Source organism: Crassostrea angulata, chromosome 4 (genome assembly GCF_025612915.1).
Source record: "Crassostrea angulata isolate pt1a10 chromosome 4, ASM2561291v2, whole genome shotgun sequence".
Lineage (NCBI taxonomy): Eukaryota > Metazoa > Mollusca > Bivalvia > Ostreida > Ostreidae > Magallana > Magallana angulata.
In genome coordinates, this window is record NC_069114.1 from 39,286,230 (window position 1) to 39,306,121 (window position 19,892).

The 19,892-nt window shown below is 36.0% G+C and overlaps 1 protein-coding gene across 1 annotated transcript; it reads left to right on the forward strand.

Annotated features, from left to right (window-relative positions):
* The first annotated feature begins 241 nt into the window (after positions 1 to 241).
* Positions 242 to 19,852, forward strand: LOC128180635 (cysteine-rich venom protein Mr30-like). Its single transcript, XM_052848781.1, has 12 exons — positions 242 to 333; positions 447 to 524; positions 4,657 to 4,703; positions 5,247 to 5,325; positions 6,705 to 6,796; positions 7,083 to 7,176; positions 9,005 to 9,147; positions 9,539 to 9,624; positions 10,387 to 10,469; positions 17,269 to 17,373; positions 18,108 to 18,224; positions 18,350 to 19,852. Exons 2-12 carry the CDS (start codon positions 482 to 484, stop codon positions 18,493 to 18,495), a joined length of 1,035 nt encoding a protein of 344 aa, XP_052704741.1. The 5' UTR covers positions 242 to 333; positions 447 to 481; the 3' UTR covers positions 18,496 to 19,852.
* Positions 19,853 to 19,892: the final 40 nt, after the last annotated feature.

Here is a 19,892-nt window from a genome sequence, read left to right on the forward strand (position 1 = left end):
ATATTTAGAGTGGGGAAAAAAAGTAAAAAAAAAAATCGTAAGTTTTGAAATTTATGTGTGCAAGAGAGAGAGAGAGAGAGAGAGAGAGAGAGAGAGAGAGTATATCTAATGAGGTACATGTATCTTATAAAGTGGGTATTATCCAACTATAATCGCAACTCTGTAGCCAATCAACAAACGGAAGAGACATGTCAGTTAAATTAAGGATGTATATACATCTTTACATTTAAATATGAAATGGTTAGAACTCAATTCACTTCAGAAATTAATTTCACATTCACAATATAGACTGGTTTATTTCTCTCGCAGACACTTGCATTGACAGCAGGCCAGGTAATTACCGAGACTGAAATACCCCGGGTGCGGATAGTGTAATGTCCTCTGCAATGGCATTTTTTCTTGAATAGTCAATTTTGAATTTGTTTTTGAAAATATTTTTTTTATAGTGGACAGTAAAACAGTTTGATCTCACTTACAAGCTATGGGACCCGGTCGCTGTTTGTTTCTAGTAATGGTTTGGACAGGTAAGCATCTATTTTTAAGTTATAACCATGAAAAAGGATCGGATGAATATTTACTGAAAGTTACAGTAAGTCAGATATCTTATTAAAAAAACATAAAAATATCAAACTCTCATCAACTACATTGTTCCTTTGTTTAAGATTAGATGAGTCCAAGTTCCAACGTATATTTATTGTATATATTGTGCTGTATTGTATAATTGTAATTATATTTATTTACAAAAGTGTTTATAGTTAGATCAACTTAGATGATTCCACAATTTTAATCAATTTTCTGAATAATAAGTCTTCTTGATTATAAGACTTCTGCATACGTTCTCTCTGAGCTTCAAAGCGTTGCGTAAAATCGTCGAAATGAATGAGATGTTGAAAATAAAATGGTTCCGCAGAAACGCGCAGATACAGTTAATTTCATGTCGTACATGGCAGTGTCGTACTCTCCATTTCAGATTTCAGAACATCCATCGTATCCAAATACATGCCCATTTATTCATGATAAGCGCTAAATTTTAACCGACGAATCAATTTCTGGGTTTTTTTTTAAATGAAAGTTCAAGGTAACCTTCAGCTTCCCCGACTTTATATTTTTGCTTAAAAAATTTAAAGTCACCTATATCATTATTTAGTTATTTTGTTAGAGATCAGAATTGCATATCTACATGTAAATATCAAAATTATTCTCGACTAACTTCCTTATTCTTTACTAAGTATATACATGTATATAATTTATACTTCATTATAAGTACCCAGTTCCGCCGTTTTGAATCAAATAGCGAAAACCTACAGGATAAAAGATATAATATTAAGGTGGCTCTATACACCACTTTTTGATGACGCAGTACGCAAAAAAGTATATCTGGAAGCATGCAATTCCGGTACTGGCTGATTTAAACTGAGGCGAATTGTATGGACCGCTCTTTTGAAAAAATTGTTAAATGAATAGATTTAATTTGATAATTGAAAAATTTATTACTTACAAGTAATGTGGTATGTTACAACTACACGTTGTGTGATATTATTTATCGAAATAAAAGTTATGTTTTGGGGAAATACTAAAAAAAATTGCAATAATAACATTTTTAAATGTTAAGAAGTGTTATACTTTTTTATGTGTCCGAAGGAAATATCCATCATATGACAAAAAAAAATTCTCTCAATTTGTTAATAGCTGTCTTTTAAAAAAAATATTTTACAAAAACACGAAAAAACATTAAAAAATTCTTTAAAAATACCTATAGTATCCCTATCATCATTTTAATATTTGAAAAGTATATGTTTTGTGGTCTTCTATTGAAAATTTGAATAAACTGTGGGTGTATAGAGCCACCTTAAAAATAATACCGTAATAACGAAAGCGAGATTTTTGAAACTGTGATGGGCGCTTTTCGCAGGTGAACGTGAATATTCATTCTAGATCTACAGTATGCAGAATACAAAAAAATATTCGTGGGTTCATTGTCCACTCTTGATAAACATTCGCTTACACATTTACTTCTCTCTTTTGAATGACGAAGAAATGTCAACTATTTATTTTACACGTATACAAAAAGTATGAACCCGCACAATTTCATATAAAACATTTATTTAAGAAAAATGATGAGTGACGAGGGTGAAATATACAAAATAACTCACCACATGTTTAGAAGTGAGAAAATCGCACAATGACGGGTCTTGTTGTGCGTGCAGGTGCGACCCACACTTCTCTCAGTGGCGGAGTTATGAATTTTTAATTGAAATTTTAAAGGATTTGTATAAAAAAAATCCTGCTTCGTTATCAGTTGTTAATTCGTTTCATAGAAAATTCATTTGAACGACCGTCAAGTTTAGGGTAGATGAAATTAACTTCAGTATCCAACCGCATATGTTTTTATTCTCTCACTATGACAACCGGAATGTTATCCCGATTTTATTATTTTCCGATTTTTTTTTTCTGCGCCGTTTAGGGACATAATTGACACAACTGAACCAAAGTATACATAAATGCATTTACAAAAGACCTTAATTACATGTACATGTTTTTTTAATGCACAACACAATTGGATAAAAGGCGTTAACGTTTGTAACCTATCTATATTTTTACCTTAATTACCTTAAAATTCAATGGGGTGCATCGCGTAAATATTTGCAAGTGTAATTGGGTCTAATTAATTTTAATCCACAAAACCACAGAATATATTGCTTTAAAAGTTAGAAAAAAAACGAGGCTAAGTACTCGTGGCAATTGTATAGAATTTAAAACTCCAACATTAAAGAGTTGATTTCTATATTATAAGCATATAAACAAGAGTTCAAACAATAATTTTACGTATAAATAATGCAAGTGGATTTTACTCAGTTTAATTGTCAATTAAATAACACTAACCTTAATTATTTTCAAATAAAATATTGTGGAATGACAATGCGTAAAACTGCTAAAGGTCTATCAAATATAGATGTACTGATAACAAAATTTTGACAACATATATATTCTTCGAATAGATTTAATCAATGTATCCAAAAGTCAAACTTATACTTTTATGTACCAATGTTGTAGTTAACAATCAAGTCCTTTTAACATTAATAAAAATCCTCAAGTTCTTATTTGGTGTTTATTAAGATGTGGGCCTTAATCTTTTAAGTCTTGAACCAATTCATCAACGTTTTTGCTTGAAAACCCAGCAATTGCATGAATCTGGGTCAAAATCTGCAGAATTCATACATACAGAAGATACATACTTTGGGCAAGCAGAATACACAGTCTTTGTAGACTACTTGATTTCATTAATTAGACCAGCGTTCCATACTTTCATTTACAGTTTTTATTCATAATGATCAATAAGTCCCAATTTTTTTTTTTATTTTAAAGAAAATTAATACTTCATTTTAGTAGCATGCAATACTCGAGCAGTTAAGTAAATGGTAAGCATTTTAAAAACATTCCAAACACAAAATGAAATGTAAATATATTAATTTTATTTTCAATATTTCATTCCAGTAATAATGTGTCATCTACAAAAATTGATATGAGAATCTTGAGAGGATCTTTAATAATATATAGGAAGCTTTTCATACAAAATATTGCCACTAAGTGGTTTTTGATGACCAGAAAAATTAAAATGAAATTTGTGTCCTTCTACCAAAAAAAGGGATTAGAGTTTTGAGACCTTGTTGTGAATGAGTGAATTATGAACCCGTGTCGAGCGATGTATGCATGTCATTAGCCCGGAACTTACAGGTAATCGGTGAGGGTTAGGGGGGTGATATGGACCGCCCCACAGACATTGAATTACGATTACTTGCAAACAAACGTTCTGAATTAGTGTATATGCCCCTTTTGTTGAAGACCTTAGAGAGCAGTTATTCATGTTTTGACAGACTTTCAATTCGTAACAAATAGAAATTTTGTATTGATACATCACAAATAAGCCATGTTACGGTGTAGCCAAAAGCGGACACAGACTGCAGGTTCCGTCAATTCAGTTAATTGCGCGCATGTTTTCAAATACATGTACTACATTGAAATCCCCAAATTAATGACTCTGTAAGTTTACAGAGATTTTGAATTACCAATTCTTAAAACATTGCTAAAAAGAAACATTCGAAGGTATCAAAGGGGAAAATGGGTCGAGAATTAATAGGGGGAAAATTCTGTTCAAATTTAACACAGAATGGGGCTCTTTACAGAGGTTTGCCCATAAATGTGCACGTGGAATTTGACCTTCACACTTAATTCAAACCTTTGACCGATGTCTTATTGCCTTTTTATACACACAAAATATCGATGCTTGTAAAACGACAATTTATATGAAGATAAATTGAATGCAGGTTATCGCAAACATTTCCAGATCAAAGTGGGGCCCACGGATTGTCCCATTATATTATGTTGTCCTTCTCTCTATCTCCCACTCTGTTCCCATCACATCTCAAATCAATAAAAACGTCTCGCCGTATTCAACCCGCTTACGATGCTTCATTTTATTGGAATCTTTAACGTTTGAAAGATGGTAATCTCCAACGACAAAAACATCGTTGGTGTAAGATGTATTTTGAAATTGTTGAGATTCCCAAACACCATGAGGCCTGGAATCTTTTCTAAATAAAATATAATTTGCGATGGCGAGATTCATGATAACTAATTGTACACTATTTGCTGTAGGAGCCTTATCGGCCATAGCGAGTGCGGACCACAGACAGAAAAGAGCGGTGAGTCAAACGTTAATTATTACAATAATAATATTTGCGTTAATAATAATAATAATGATTCATTCATTCATTTTAATATGTTATTCCTTTTTTTCATATAGTACATGAAATGTATATGGTTTTAAATGTATATTGGATGAAAAGTTTTTTTAAAAATAGAAAGTTTTGGTCCTAACTACTGCAGAAGCAGAAATATTCGTTGAGGATTTAATTTCGTTATTTTCGTTGGCAGTAAAAATCAACTAAATTAACGAAACGAAATAGCCAGTAATATAACATGCATGTACATAGTTAAAAAAAAAAACCCAGAATATCAGCTCATGGTCCTTTGGTCATGTGAATTTTTCACAAGCTATCATTACTTTTACGCAAATATAACATTTCGTGAATTATCCTAGTTACAACATTTTATATGAAAACTTAATTTTCATTGTGATCTTATGTCCTTGCTGCTATTAGAGACAATCTGCCTTAACTAATATTCGAGAATAAATGTTATCACGGGGAAAAACGAAATTAAATGTACATACTAATTGTTCACAGCTTCGGTGCCCAGCAAAGTATCAAGTCATACCCAATCACTCGGCTTGTCTAGAGAAATCGCCAATGGCCAGCAATTCAGGTGAGTTATCATTAATCGCATTCTCTGGAAGGAAGGGTGGGCGAAGGTGGGGGTGGGGGTTGGGGGCAGCCACCTTAAGAATAAAAATAAACTTGTGAAATTCACATAATTTCAGTTTTATATTTGAATAAGCTGTGTATATTAAAATTTACTTAATACCCTTTCTAACCTCAAGCGTTCTAAGTCCCCGGTACGTTTGGGCGGTTTGAGAGGTCAGTAATTTGATGCTGCAATCCATAGTGTATTGCATACTCTCTACAAATCTACAAATTGTAAAGGTAGCATTGAACACACATCATACTTTGTGTGTTTTCATTTAAGTAAGCAAAATAATTTACATGTATCAGCATATCGCTGTGTTAGAATATATTTCCTCCGTAAAATGACTTGAACCCTTTGATGAAAATAAACAAGACAAAGTTAGTATGCATTGTTATTCAATTTAATTTTCTCGGAGTCGAAAATATCATTTGTTAAAGCAATATAAGCTGCAATTTTCACGTTGAATTTTTTTTTCACAAAAATGTTATTTTCTACTAAAAATGACAAAAAAATCATGGTTTATTAATTTCTGTTAGCCTTAATATTTGTGGGAAAAGCTGTTTAGAAGCCTTAATTGAAGCAAAATTGAATTATTGTCGTCCTGTACAAAAATTAAACTGTTATTTATTCCTTAGAAGAGAAATCTTTCTTCTGACCAAAATAAATGATTTTTTTCAAATCTTAATTATCATAAAAGTTTAAGTTCAGGCACGTAGCAGGGGGGCCTGCCCCCCCCCCCCCCCCCACTTTTTCTCGCCGCAACAATTTTTTTAAAATTTACATATAAAAAAATGAATTATAATGGAGTTGCCCCCCCCCCCCCACTTTTTTGCAAGTTAGTAAAAAATTGATATGGAAAGAAGGAAATGAGTAGTCAAATTGAAGTTACCCCCCCCCCCCCCCCCACGGATTAGGAATTTCCTGATTTGGAGTTTCTAGATTTAAATTTCCTTTTTTTTTTTTTATGCTTGTCAAGATTTTTTGGATGGGTCTGGCCCCCCCCCCCCCCACTTTCAAAAACGATGCTACGTGCCTGAAGTTACATGCAGATTTATCATACTAGCAGGTTTTTGCAGGAAAATAAAATTCTAAGAAATACAGCTCATATTGCTTTAACGTATAGCGGTCATTTTCGTAGATTTATATCCTCTATACTAACTATTGCCATTATCAAAAGATAATATGGAATACATTTGTAGTATATTACTAATATATCTATGAATAGTTTAGTTTCTGTGAATATTAAATCAAAAGTTTCAATAGAAAGATTTTACACATGTACGAATGATTATTGTTTTGTCTTACAAAGTAAATGCTATTTACATCACACTTTACAGGTGTCATTGATGCCGACAAAACAACCATTGTTGACTCGCACAATTCTTACCGCGCTGGAGTTGTTCCCACCGCAGTTCTTATGTACAAGATGGTGAGTATTTTTTCAACGGGTATTAAACATTGTGTGACTAATTTCAGTTATCCTGGTAAACCCGTTTTGAAAATATGTAATTTAATTTCTATCTTTGTTTTGTGGACAGGAATATTACATTCAAATTAATATTTCAATACTATATAGATTTGATTTAGTATTTTTTCCAAATCCTGAGCACAAACATGTTTAGCAAACAGGATATTTTGGACAGAAAGAATTCATTTGGTCAAATTGGAATAAATGATTATATAAAATGATAATAAATAACGTTTTAAACTTATAGTATTGGGATGATGAAATAGCCATGATCGCACAGAACTACGCCGATGCCTGTAAGGGTCTCGTTCATGATAGCGGACGACAGCGGAGTATTCCGGGTGAGTGAATCGAACACAGCTTTCTGTGTCATGCAGTGGGGTAGTGAATCGAACACAGCTTTCTGTGTCATACAGTGGGGTAGTGAATCGAACACAGCTTTCTGTGTCATGTTTCCTAGTAGTTGGGTAAATGAAAAAAAAATCAATTATGTCATTTTATGATAATGTTGGATTTATTGATAAAGGAATCAATTATGACATTGTTCTGTTTGGTTACAATGACGTCAGTTTGACGTATCGGACAGACGAACACAGTTGTTTTGACTGCATGCTGTACGTCATTTCGATGTCACTGAAAGGTTTGCTCGATTGTATTCACAAAAAATATGCAATTCGAACACAATCTTGTAGACGCATGTGTCTTGAGTATGAATATATCGAACACTCTCTAGCTTTCTATCTGTTATAGAAATTTCCTTATCAAGCAAATCATTTTACCACCTTACGCGCATATAAAATATTATTTCAATATAGCCATTTTTATGTACATGTATAAGATAAAATCAATATACTCAATCATTTCTATTTTTTCTCAGTCCTTGGCAAATGAATAATGGTTTATATGAGATATGCACCCGCTGAACTCAATTAGATAGGCGATCCATGCATGGATGCGATGATTTTATTATCGGCGAGTCGACTATTGATTTAAGTAAATTAGGTATTAGAGAAAGCAATCATGGCCTTGTTGGGGGGGGGGGGGTATTTCATTTCAGAGCGCTATAAAGTGGAGTATTTAATAAAAGTGAAGAGTTTAATTTTTTTTTTCAATAAAAAATCCCAATGTTAATTGAATTTTTAGCAAATTCTCTGTCAGATTTGCATAATTAGCATTGCCGTTGTTAATACATAAAACCGCTCAGTACAAGAATGCATATAAGGAACAATCCATGACTATATTTGGATAACCTTAGCAAAGCAATAATAACATGTATATACCCCGATATACACTCAACAAAAATTCTAAGTGTTCACTTTGATAAATGGAATAATTTGAAAATTACGAGATAAAATAATGTGAAATTTTCAACATTTCGTAACTGATTTTTTTCATCAATAACACAGATAAAATAAAACAACAACGGTTGAAATCAATTACCCGTGACGAAACGTCAAAACACTAAATTGGTATTTTTCTGCGAGTGCTTAATTAATATGATTGACAATATTTTTTTATTGATATTAGTCTGTGGCGAATGTTTAAAAAGAACCACACTTAACATGGCCAAAATGTTCATTGATAAAACAGCCATAGCCGTTGGAATATTGGTGTCTGCATTCTTTCTACGACACATTGTACTCATTTTAAATTTGCTAACATTTATTTAGTACCCGACATTGTTTTTTAAAATATTAAGCAATCGGAAGAAAACGTCATTCTTATATTTTTTTCTCTTCCATAAGTGTATCGTCATTTCCATCGGCAACTTTTAAAAAACAATACAAAAGCTCTGAGCGAAATTCAACCAAACCTGAAATATTTGGGATATATAGCAAAGGTCTAGGTCTCGGGTCGCAACCAGAGGTCAAGGTCAATGCATCGTTCTTAACTTTTTGAAAGTTAAGTGGAAATCAGTCACCCGACGACAAGACGAATAAATGTGCTTATTTCGTATAGGAAATACATTAAAATGGGTGAACATTAAGCTGAAGTTTTGTTGAGTGTAGGTGACTTAAAGGAAGACGGGTCCATATGACGAACTTAAACTCATATATTACTGGAGGTAGAAAATTGTGACAGATTGTCCTTAACAAGCTACAATGCAAAGCCACTTTAATTAAAACAATTATGATTACAGAAACTAAAATGGAGATCGTTGGTTTGTAGGTCGATTTTCTGTGGGACAGAACTTAGCTGCAGGAGACTATGACGTCGGCTGGGGCAATATCGTTAAACTGTGGTATGACGAGGTGAAGGATTTCACAATGAACGGTACCAATAACTTCGGCCGTGTGGGTCACTATACACAGGTACCTATACATTGTATATAACATGCAAGGAACGTATTTTTCGACACATTTTTAACAGTTGAACATTTGTTGTTTTTGTTTATACTGACACATCATATTATTTAATCTTAAAATAGTTGAAGATACTGAAGAACAATTTAATGGATCATACACATCTGTAGTGACATAACTTTAAAAGTAATGATTGAATAACCGCCATAAATCATTGATATTGCACGATAACGACGTAGAAGATGATTTTGATGTTGCTGCTGATAATGGCGATGATTATGCTGATCAAATAGCAGCTTAGAAGATGATTATCATAGCATTGGTGTAAATGTTGATGAAAAATCTATTAAATAATAGAGATGATAATTCCTATCTGACAGTGATTATATTTTTCACATAGGTTGTGTCTGCCAACTCCATCTTAATCGGATGTGGATTTGCACTGTGTGGAACAACAAGGAATTACGTTTGTAACTATGGACCAGCGTACGTCTTGTACCTAATTATATAGATGCCGACCCAGTGGCGTCGGAAGCAAATTGAAAGGGGGAGGGGGGCTAGACTTATAAGAAATCTTGACATGCAAATAAAAAATTCAAAAATGCCCCCCGGTTCCGACGCCCATGCAAACACCATAATTTCAGTTGCACCATTGCAGTTATGAGACCACATCTGTTCAATGCTTAAATATAGGGCTAGATTCTATATTAAGGCGATGTCCATGGATCGTAGCTTGTAACCCCTAGAGAAAATAAAACTATGCTCATCAGGGCTATCATGGCTATACCCGGCGCTCAAAGCCATTAAGTAGTGCTAATTCTTCGTCGTATCAGATTTTACTGCGAGAATGAAATCAAGATTGTATCGAAAAGACCTCGTAACTTTCAGCTCTTAGACTGAGAAAGGAACAGCTGCTACATGTTTTATCCGTTTTTGTAAGATCGATCATAAGGACAGGTTCCCGACGTTATATTTTTCTGATTACAAAAAATACATTCCTTAGTTCCTATGAACATTAGGTAGGGAGGGGGTTTATTTTTTATAATGAGAAAAAAAAACATTAGGCATTTGTGGTTGTAAGAAGCAAATATTGTTAAATTTGTACATTGCGTGTGATATTGAATTTATTAATCAAATATCCTACACACATTTGATGTTTACAATGTATTTTGAAATTGACTTCAAAACAGTTCACATTAATAGTGCAATTTAAATAGTTGCATTCAAAACTGACTATTATCTTCACAGCGGCAACATGGACTATAACAACCCTTACCTAGCCGGAACGGCCTGCAGTGGATGTACAGGGTCCTGCTCTGGGGATCTGTGTGGTAAGATTCTCTTCTCTGGGGGTCTATGTGGTAAGATTCTCTGCTCTGGGGATCTGTGTTGTAAGATTCTCTTCTCTGGGGGTCTATGTGGTAAGATTCTCTGCTCTGGGGATCTATGTGGTAAGATTCTCTTCTCTGGGGGTCTATATAGTAAGATTCTCTGCTCTGGGGATCTGTGTGGTAAGATTCTCTGCTCTGAGAATCTATGTGGTAGGATTCTCTGCTCTTGGGATCTGTGTGGTAAGATTCTATTCTCTTGGGATCTGTGTGGTAAGATTCTCTTCTCTTGGGATCTATATGGTAAGATTCTCTGCTCTGGGGATCTATGGTGTACGATTCTCTGCTCTGAGGATCTATGTGGTAAGATTCTCTGATCTGAAGATCTATGTGGTAAGATTTTCTGCTCTGGGGATCTATGTGGTAAGATTCTCTGATCTGAAGTTCTATGTGGTATGATTCTCTGCTCTGGGGATCTATGTGGTAAGATTCTCTGCTCTGAGGATCAATGTGGTAAGATTCTCTGCTCTAGGGATCTGTGTGGCAAGATTCTCTGCTCTATGGATCTATGTGGTAAGATTCTCTGCTCTAGGGATCTGTTTGGTAAGATTCTCTTCTTTTGGGATCTATGTGGTAAGATTCTCTGCTCTGGGGATCTATGTGGTAAGATTCTCTGCTCTAGGGATCTATGTGGCAAGATTCTCTGCTCTTGGGATCTGTGTGGTAAGATTCTCTTCTCTTGGGATCTATGTGGTAAGATTCTCTTCTCTTGGGATCTATGTGGTAAGATTCTCTGCTCTTAGAATCTATGTGGTAAGATTATCTGCCCTGGGGATCTGTTTGGTAAGATTCTCTTCTCTTGGGATATATGTGATAAATTTCTCTTCTCTTGGGATCTATGTTGTAAGATTCTCTGCTCTGAAGATCTATGTGGTAAGATTCTCCGCTCTGGGGATCTATGTAGTAAGATTCTCTGCTCTGGGGATCTATGTTGTAAGATTCTCTGCTCTAGGGATCTGTGTGGTAAGATTCTCTTCTCTTGGGATCTATGTGGTAAGATTCTCTGCTGTGGGGATCTATGTGGTAAGATTCTCTGCTCTAGGGATCTACTAGTATGTGGTAAGATTCTCTGCTCTTGGGATCTGTGTGGTAAGATTCTATTCTCTTGGGATCTGTGTGGTAAGATTCTCTTCTCTTGGGATCTATATGGTAAGATTCTCTGCTCTGGGGATCTATGGTGTACGATTCTCTGCTCTGAGGATCTATGTGGTAAGATTCTCTGATCTGAAGATCTATGTGGTAAGATTTTCTGCTCTGGGGATCTATGTGGTAAGATTCTCTGATCTGAAGTTCTATGTGGTATGATTCTCTGCTCTGGGGATCTATGTGGTAAGATTCTCTGCTCTGAGGATCAATGTGGTAAGATTCTCTGCTCTAGGGATCTGTGTGGCAAGATTCTCTGCTCTATGGATCTATGTGGTAAGATTCTCTGCTCTAGGGATCTGTTTGGTAAGATTCTCTTCTTTTGGGATCTATGTGGTAAGATTCTCTGCTCTGGGGATCTATGTGGTAAGATTCTCTGCTCTAGGGATCTATGTGGCAAGATTCTCTGCTCTTGGGATCTGTGTGGTAAGATTCTCTTCTCTTGGGATCTATGTGGTAAGATTCTCTTCTCTTGGGATCTATGTGGTAAGATTCTCTGCTCTTAGAATCTATGTGGTAAGATTATCTGCCCTGGGGATCTGTTTGGTAAGATTCTCTTCTCTTGGGATATATGTGATAAATTTCTCTTCTCTTGGGATCTATGTTGTAAGATTCTCTGCTCTGAAGATCTATGTGGTAAGATTCTCCGCTCTGGGGATCTATGTAGTAAGATTCTCTGCTCTGGGGATCTATGTTGTAAGATTCTCTGCTCTAGGGATCTGTGTGGTAAGATTCTCTTCTCTTGGGATCTATGTGGTAAGATTCTCTGCTGTGGGGATCTATGTGGTAAGATTCTCTGCTCTAGGGATCTACTAGTATGTGGTAAGATTCTCTGCTCTTGGGATCTGTGTGGTAAGATTCTCCTCTTGGGATATATGTGGTAAGATTCTCTGCTCTGGGGATCTATGTGGTAAGATTCTCTGCTCTGAGAATCTATGTGGTAAGATTCTCTGCTGTGGGAATCTATGTAGTAAGATTCTCTGCTCTGGGGATCTATGTTGTAAGATTCTCTGCTCTAGGGATCTGTGTGGTAAGATTCTCTTCTCTTGGGATCTATGTGGTAAGATTCTCTGCTGTGGGAATCTATGTAGTAAGATTCTCTTCTCTGGGGGTCTATGTGGTAAGATTCTCTGCTCTGGGGATCTATGTGGTAAGATTCCCTTCTCTGGGGGTCTATATAGTAAGATTCTCTGCTCTGGGGATCTGTGTGGTAAGATTCTCTGCTCTGAGAATCTATGTGGTAGGATTCTCTGCTCTTGGGATCTGTGTGGTAAGATTCTATTCTCTTGGGATCTGTGTGGTAAGATTCTCTTCTCTTGGGATCTATGTGGTAAGATTCTCTGCTCTGGGGATCTATGGTGTACGATTCTCTGCTCTGAGGATCTATGTGGTAAGATTCTCTGATCTGAAGATCTATGTGGTAAGATTTTCTGCTCTGGGGATCTATGTGGTAAGATTCTCTGATCTGAAGTTCTATGTGGTATGATTCTCTGCTCTGGGGATCTATGTGGTAAGATTCTCTGCTCTGAGGATCTATGTGGTAAGATTCTCTGCTCTAGGGATCTGTGTGGCAAGATTCTCTGCTCTATGGATCTATGTGGTAAGATTCTCTGCTCTAGGGATCTGTTTGGTAAGATTCTCTTCTTTTGGGATCTATGTGGTAAGATTCTCTGCTCTGGGGATCTATGTGGTAAGATTCTCTGCTCTTGGGATCTGTGTGGTAAGATTCTCTTCTCTTGGGATCTATGTGGTAAGATTCTCTTCTCTTGGGATCTATGTGGTAAGATTCTCTGCTCTTAGAATCTATGTGGTAAGATTATCTGCCCTGGGGATCTGTTTGGTAAGATTCTCTTCTCTTGGGATATATGTGATAAATTTCTCTTCTCTTGGGATCTATGTTGTAAGATTCTCTGCTCTGAAGATCTATGTGGTAAGATTCTCCGCTCTGGGGATCTATGTAGTAAGATTCTCTGCTCTGGGGATCTATGTTGTAAGATTCTCTGCTCTAGGGATCTGTGTGGTAAGATTCTCTTCTCTTGGGATCTATGTGGTAAGATTCTCTGCTGTGGGGATCTATGTGGTAAGATTCTTTGCTCTAGGGATCTACTGTTAAACGAGAAAAGTTGGCGCATACGTATTTTAGCGCAAACGCAAGTGCCAGAACATTAGCGCAATTATATTTTAGCGCATGCATCTTTTCTTTAAAAAAGAATACATTCAAAAAATGTTGTTGTTTGATAAACGATCACGCATAAAATTTAGTTCTATGTTTACTCAAGCACGTGAACACAACGACTTTGATATCTATCTCGCATGCACGGTAAACTGTCGTTGAGAACAATACACTTACTTTTGTGTAAATCGTCAGTAGATAGATATGAAAACTTCATTTATTGGCGATGATGTGTAATTTTTAATGATAAACAAATTTGAGTTATCGGACTTTGAATTTAACGTATCGACTTTGATAACACTGGAAGAGTTCCGAAACTAAAAGTAAAATTGAATGCTACATTTACCATGAGTTTCGATCACCATGAGAGAATCTTTTTCACAGTAATTTTACATTAAAAAAACACAAAAAAAGGTATCGTCTTGTTATCTATATATCCACTAAGTAAAGGATATAAGCCAAAAACTGTCCATTCTGTGAGAGAAAGAACTGATCGAGGCCCGAAGGGCCGAGATCAGTTCTTTTTCTCACAGAATGGACAGTTTGAGGCTTATATCCGACTTAAAACATTCTCCTCTTTTGTTTTAAGAATGGACTTGAACAGGTACACCAGTAGACAATGAAAATAGAGCTATTTGTAACCACCCCTAACAAAAATGCAGTCCTGAGTAGAATTCTGTTTCTATTGTCTTCTTAGTGGACAGGTTCAGGTGACTTTTTAGGTATAACTTGAACTGCATGATTTTTCATTCATTCACACAACTTGTGTTTTAGTATCGAGATGCCTTACTCTGATGGAGAAAGCATTTTCTAAAAATAACTCAGTCAAAATGCAAGGATGATTATGAAAATCATCCAAACACGGATGGTGTTCTAAGTGACATTCTAGATATGGAGGCTGGGCCAGATTTTGTTTTAATTCAGAACTGTGTCTTTTCTGATATCTCTGATGAAGATATGATTAACGCCAGTCAAGAGGTAGAGAGCAATAATAGGTTTTTAGAACCTCTGAATCAGCAGGATTTGGATGACTTAATACGGAGTGGTTTATCTAAGAAAACGGAGGCAAAGTCAAATCTGGATTTTCCTGATTCCACACATGTATACATGTATACAACTGCATTTGGATTATTTTCCACTAATGTACCAGTGCATTTGAATTATTTTACAGAGTTGTGTCAATTCATTTGGATTATTATATTTCGAAGCGTGCTTAATTAAATTTCATTTTGTTCTCAGATGTATGGCTTTGCATGGTATTTGTTTTATTACACGTCACCTGTATCTGTCCAATAAGTTTACAATTACTATCCATTATTTTTTACTGGGCAGATTTCACTGTCCATTCTTTAAAAATAATGGACAGTTTTTTAAACTTATTGGACACTTACAGGTAACTCTTTGGATTTGTTTTCAAATCTTCAAGTACTTTATGCTATATAATAGTTTAAAATAACAAAGGATTGCATAACAAAAATGTTTTAATCATAGATAAAAGAAATTATGATCAATCAATTGTATTGTCAGCGTAAACGATCGCCACGCTTAATCACATTTTCACCTCGAGGCGCTAAATGGAAGCGGCATGGAGGGGGAAGCCCAATTTTCAAGGTGCTAATGAGAGATATTAAAAAGGAATTAAAACTGAATTAAATAATCCATGTTAAGGCACTTATACCCGATAACTGTGAAATTGTTTAAACAAACAGAACCGACAGCATCTGATATTTAAATGAACACTTCTATATAGCCTTAAAGATGGACTGACTTTATTGTTTTGCAACTTGAAGAAATTTAATACATAGGGAAAATCGTTGGCGCACTATTAATTTTAGCGCTCAGAGGCAGTTGCGCCAAAGGCGCTAACATTTGTAGTGCGCCATATTTTCTCGTTGTACAGTATGTGGTAAGATTCTCTGCTCTTGGGATCTGTGTGGTAAGATTCTCCTCTTGGGATATATGTGGTAAGATTCTCTGCTCTGGGGATCTATGTGGTAAGATTCTCTGCTCTGAGAATCTATGTGGTAAGATTCTCTGCTGTGGGAATCTATGTAGTAAGATTCTCTGCTCTGGGGATCTATGTTGTAAGATTCTCTGCTCTAGGGATCTGTGTGGTAAGATTCTCTTCTCTTGGGATCTATGTGGTAAGATTCTCTGCTGTGGGAATCTATGTAGTAAGATTCTCTGCTCTGGGGATCTATGTGGTAAGATTCTCTGCTCTAGGGATCTATGTGGTAAGATTCTCTGCTCTTGGGATCTGTGTGGTAAGATTCTCCTCTTGGGATATATGTGGTAAGATTCTCTGCTCTGGGGATCTATGTGGTAAGATTCTCTGCTCTGAGAACCTATGTGGTAAGATTCTCTGCTCTGGGGATCTATGTTGTAAGATTCTCTGCTCTAGGGATCTATGTGGTAAAATTCTCTGCTCTTGGGATCTATGTGGTAAGATTCTCTGCCCTGGGGATCTGTGTGGTAAGATTCTCTGCTCTGGGGATCGGTGTGGTAAAATTCTCTGCTCTTTGGATCTATGTGGTAAGATTCTCTGCTCTGGGGATCTCTGTGGTAAGATTCTTTGCCCTGGGGATCTGTGTGGTAAGATTCTCTTCTCTGAGGATCTATGTGGTAAGATTCTCTGCCCTGGGGATCTGTGTGGTAAGATATTCTGCTCTGAGGTCTATGTGGTAAGATTCTCTGCTCTGGGATCTATGTGGTAAGATTCTCTGCTCTGAGGTCTATGTGGTAAGATTCTCTGCTCTGGGATCTATGTGGTAAGATTCTCTGCTCTGAGGTCTATGTGGTAAGATTCTCTGCTCTAGGGTCTATGTGGTAAGATTTTCAGCTCTGAGGTATATGTGGTACATGTAAGATTCTCTGCGCTGGAGATCTGTGTGGTAAGATTATCTGCTATGGATCTGTGTGGTAAGATTATCTGCTCTGGATCTATGTGTTAAGATTATCTGCTCTTGAGATGTATGTGGTAAGAATCTCTTCTCTTGGGATCTATGTGGTAAGATTCTCTGCTCTTGGGATCTATGTGGTAAGATTCTCTGCTCTAGGGATCTATGTGGTAAGATTGGACCATATATAAGTGTTCAACGTCACAATCATAAACGTATGTGAAAAATTTTCAATAATTCATATTCATCATGTTAAGCGTTCACTATATATTTATCTTTGGCATTTGCATGCACACTACTCTGTCTGGTTTAAAATTTAAAAAAGAGCATTTTTCGCATGGGCAATATGTATATGAGACACTATTTTAAATGTTATGGTTAATGTAATTGAGAACAGTATTATTGGTATGGTTAGCGTATTTGAGAGCATCATCATTGTTATGTTTGATGTAGTTGAGAGCAGCATTAATGGCATGGTTTGGTTAATGTATTTGAAAAAAAAGCATTATTAGTATGATTAATTTTTTAGACTGTACTGGAAAAGTTTGTTTGAATGGCGGCACCATGGACCCATCAACCTGCTCTTGTTCCTGTAAAACACCGGCCACCACCTATGTCGGAGACACCTGTCAATGTAAGACGACATGACATAGTAACTAGATTGTAAAACAACGTCTGTTTAATAGTTAAAGCCTATTCGTGTAGAAAAGTAGGTGAATATCGTCGGCCTACAATTTTGCCCCCCCCCCCCCCCCAAAAAAAACAAAAATAAACTGAAATAAATCTAGCCCCTGAAAAGGCTTTTCATTACTAATAGCTAGCTATTTGAACAATCTGCAAACCACTGTTTGATTTTTTTGTAATAAATCTAATACATGTATACCAGTAATTATATGTAAATGCAAAGGTCAAGAAACACGAAGTTTTGATACTTCACATATTCCACTCAATCTGTTGTTTTACGTCTTATGCCAGATATTACCTCATACCGCGATGTCTATATCGATTCATATTCTGTTCTTTAACACTCATGAATTAAATCTACCACGAGCAATTTATTTTGGTTAAAAACTAAAATGACCGGAATCTTTGGAGCTGTGCAGCAGACAACCTAAGTATATGGTTAACCGTTATGACATGCAAGGTCTGGTGCCTTTACTTAAAAATTCATTGCCCCTGCATGAGTTAGAAGGTTGTTTGTATGGATGGGATTCTGTTACAATATAAAGTTAATTTCCGCTCAAACACAATAATGGGAAAAGGCGCTAGAGTAGAAACCTCTTTGGCGGGTTTCCGACGATTGATTTTGCCGCACCCTAAATGCATGCAGCTATGCGTACCTTGTATCGTGTCTGTTAAATCTTTCAGTGAATTGCTCCATTCACGCTGACAACTCCGGATGTACGACATTCTACTCACCCAGTCACTGCGATCAGTACGTAAACGTACCGGAAGACTGTCCCGCATTGTGCAACGTTTGTCCTTGTGAGTAAACCCCAAACTTTAAAATATTTACTTGTATTTGTAATTACATGTAATTTATAAAAGTATGAACTTTTAATAATTTAGATTAATCTATATCGAGAAAATTTATTTTATTTTAACGATAGGTGCAGGCATAGACAACATCATTGGTGACGCCTGTATTTTAGGATCTCTAGACAATGGTGGCAACAGATTGGAACCTTTCCAACAATCTTTGTTCCAGATCTCTGCATTGCTTTGTCTATTTACTGTTGGATTTTTACATATGTAAATTATTTATTTTCACTTTCTCAAATCTTACATGTAAGCCCCAGTCACACTGTCACGATTTGTCTCAGGACCTGTACCGATTTGTGTGAGGAACTGTTCCGGTTTGTTTAAAGAACTGTTCGAGTCTATCTTAGGCACTGTTCCAATTTGTCTAACAAACTGCTCCGATCTGTCATAAGAACTGTTCTGATTTTTCTAATGTTCGAACTGTTCAAAATGTTCTAAAGAAAACAAAGAAAGGACTGTGTTAATACATAGTGGCTCGTTGGTCTACCCTGAATGAACAGCATAATTCCGACAGCCTTCACAACTGTTTTGATGATGTTGAAAACATTCCCGAGTGATCACGACATCGACAAGATTGAATGTTCTCGTATTCTCTTTTGAGAAGTGGACAGGCATTACCTACATCCACTTCTCGAAGAGAAGTGGATGTAGGCTATGCCTGTCCACTTCTCAAAAGAGAATAAATGTTCTCGTTGCTCATTCATTGCTATAACGTAAAAAATATCAAAAAGGCATTGTATTGGGATCTTTGCAAGCCAAGCGTTTTCGGTCCACTCCTCGTTGTGATGGCGACCGTGGCTGAACCCGATCTGATCTCTAGTGTACTAATGATCGGATTTGTAATGATCAGAATTTCGTCATAAAAAGGACGTTCTATCTTATTTCGTTATATTTAGGAAGATATGACAAATATAAATCAGTCTTCCGTACGATTTCGACGACCGTTTTATTCCTTTTTGCATTTCATTTGTTAGTTTCAAGTCCGAATCTATGGAGCAAGGGGATGCCCTTTTGCCATTCCTGTTGGCCCTTTTCTTCAATCTTGTGGTCACTTGTACTGGGCGGAAAAGTGACAGAGTACTCGATTATTTTTAACGTCTTTCACTCTTGATTAAGGTAGAATTCCAGGTCGTGAATAACCATATTGCGATCTTTACGATTCATAGTGCAATTGTGCTTCATCTTTGACAAGTCTTGAGTGATCCGACGTGCCGTAAAGTTCAGTATTCCTGTATTAACATTACGATTTCGTTTGAATAAGTTAATATGAAACACGACATGAAATGGCATAAAAGGCGAGGTGGAAATCGTAGTTATTCCGGGAATGATAGTGGCCTGACGGGATATGTTACCGTAGTTACCCGATTTGAAGGTCGTAGATGATCATGGCTTATTTCGTGAATGTGCGACTGGGGCTTTACCTTGCGTTGTGTTTTATAACTGATGATTAATGCTCTGTAACTAATGCAATATATATTTTTGTTATTAATCATATAGTGTTAATTGTTGCACAATTTGTTTTCACCTTATATTGGTTACACAATGTTTATTAAAAGTTGTTCTTCAATTTATTCAGATAGTTGTTTATTTTTCTCTTACCAAAACATTGCA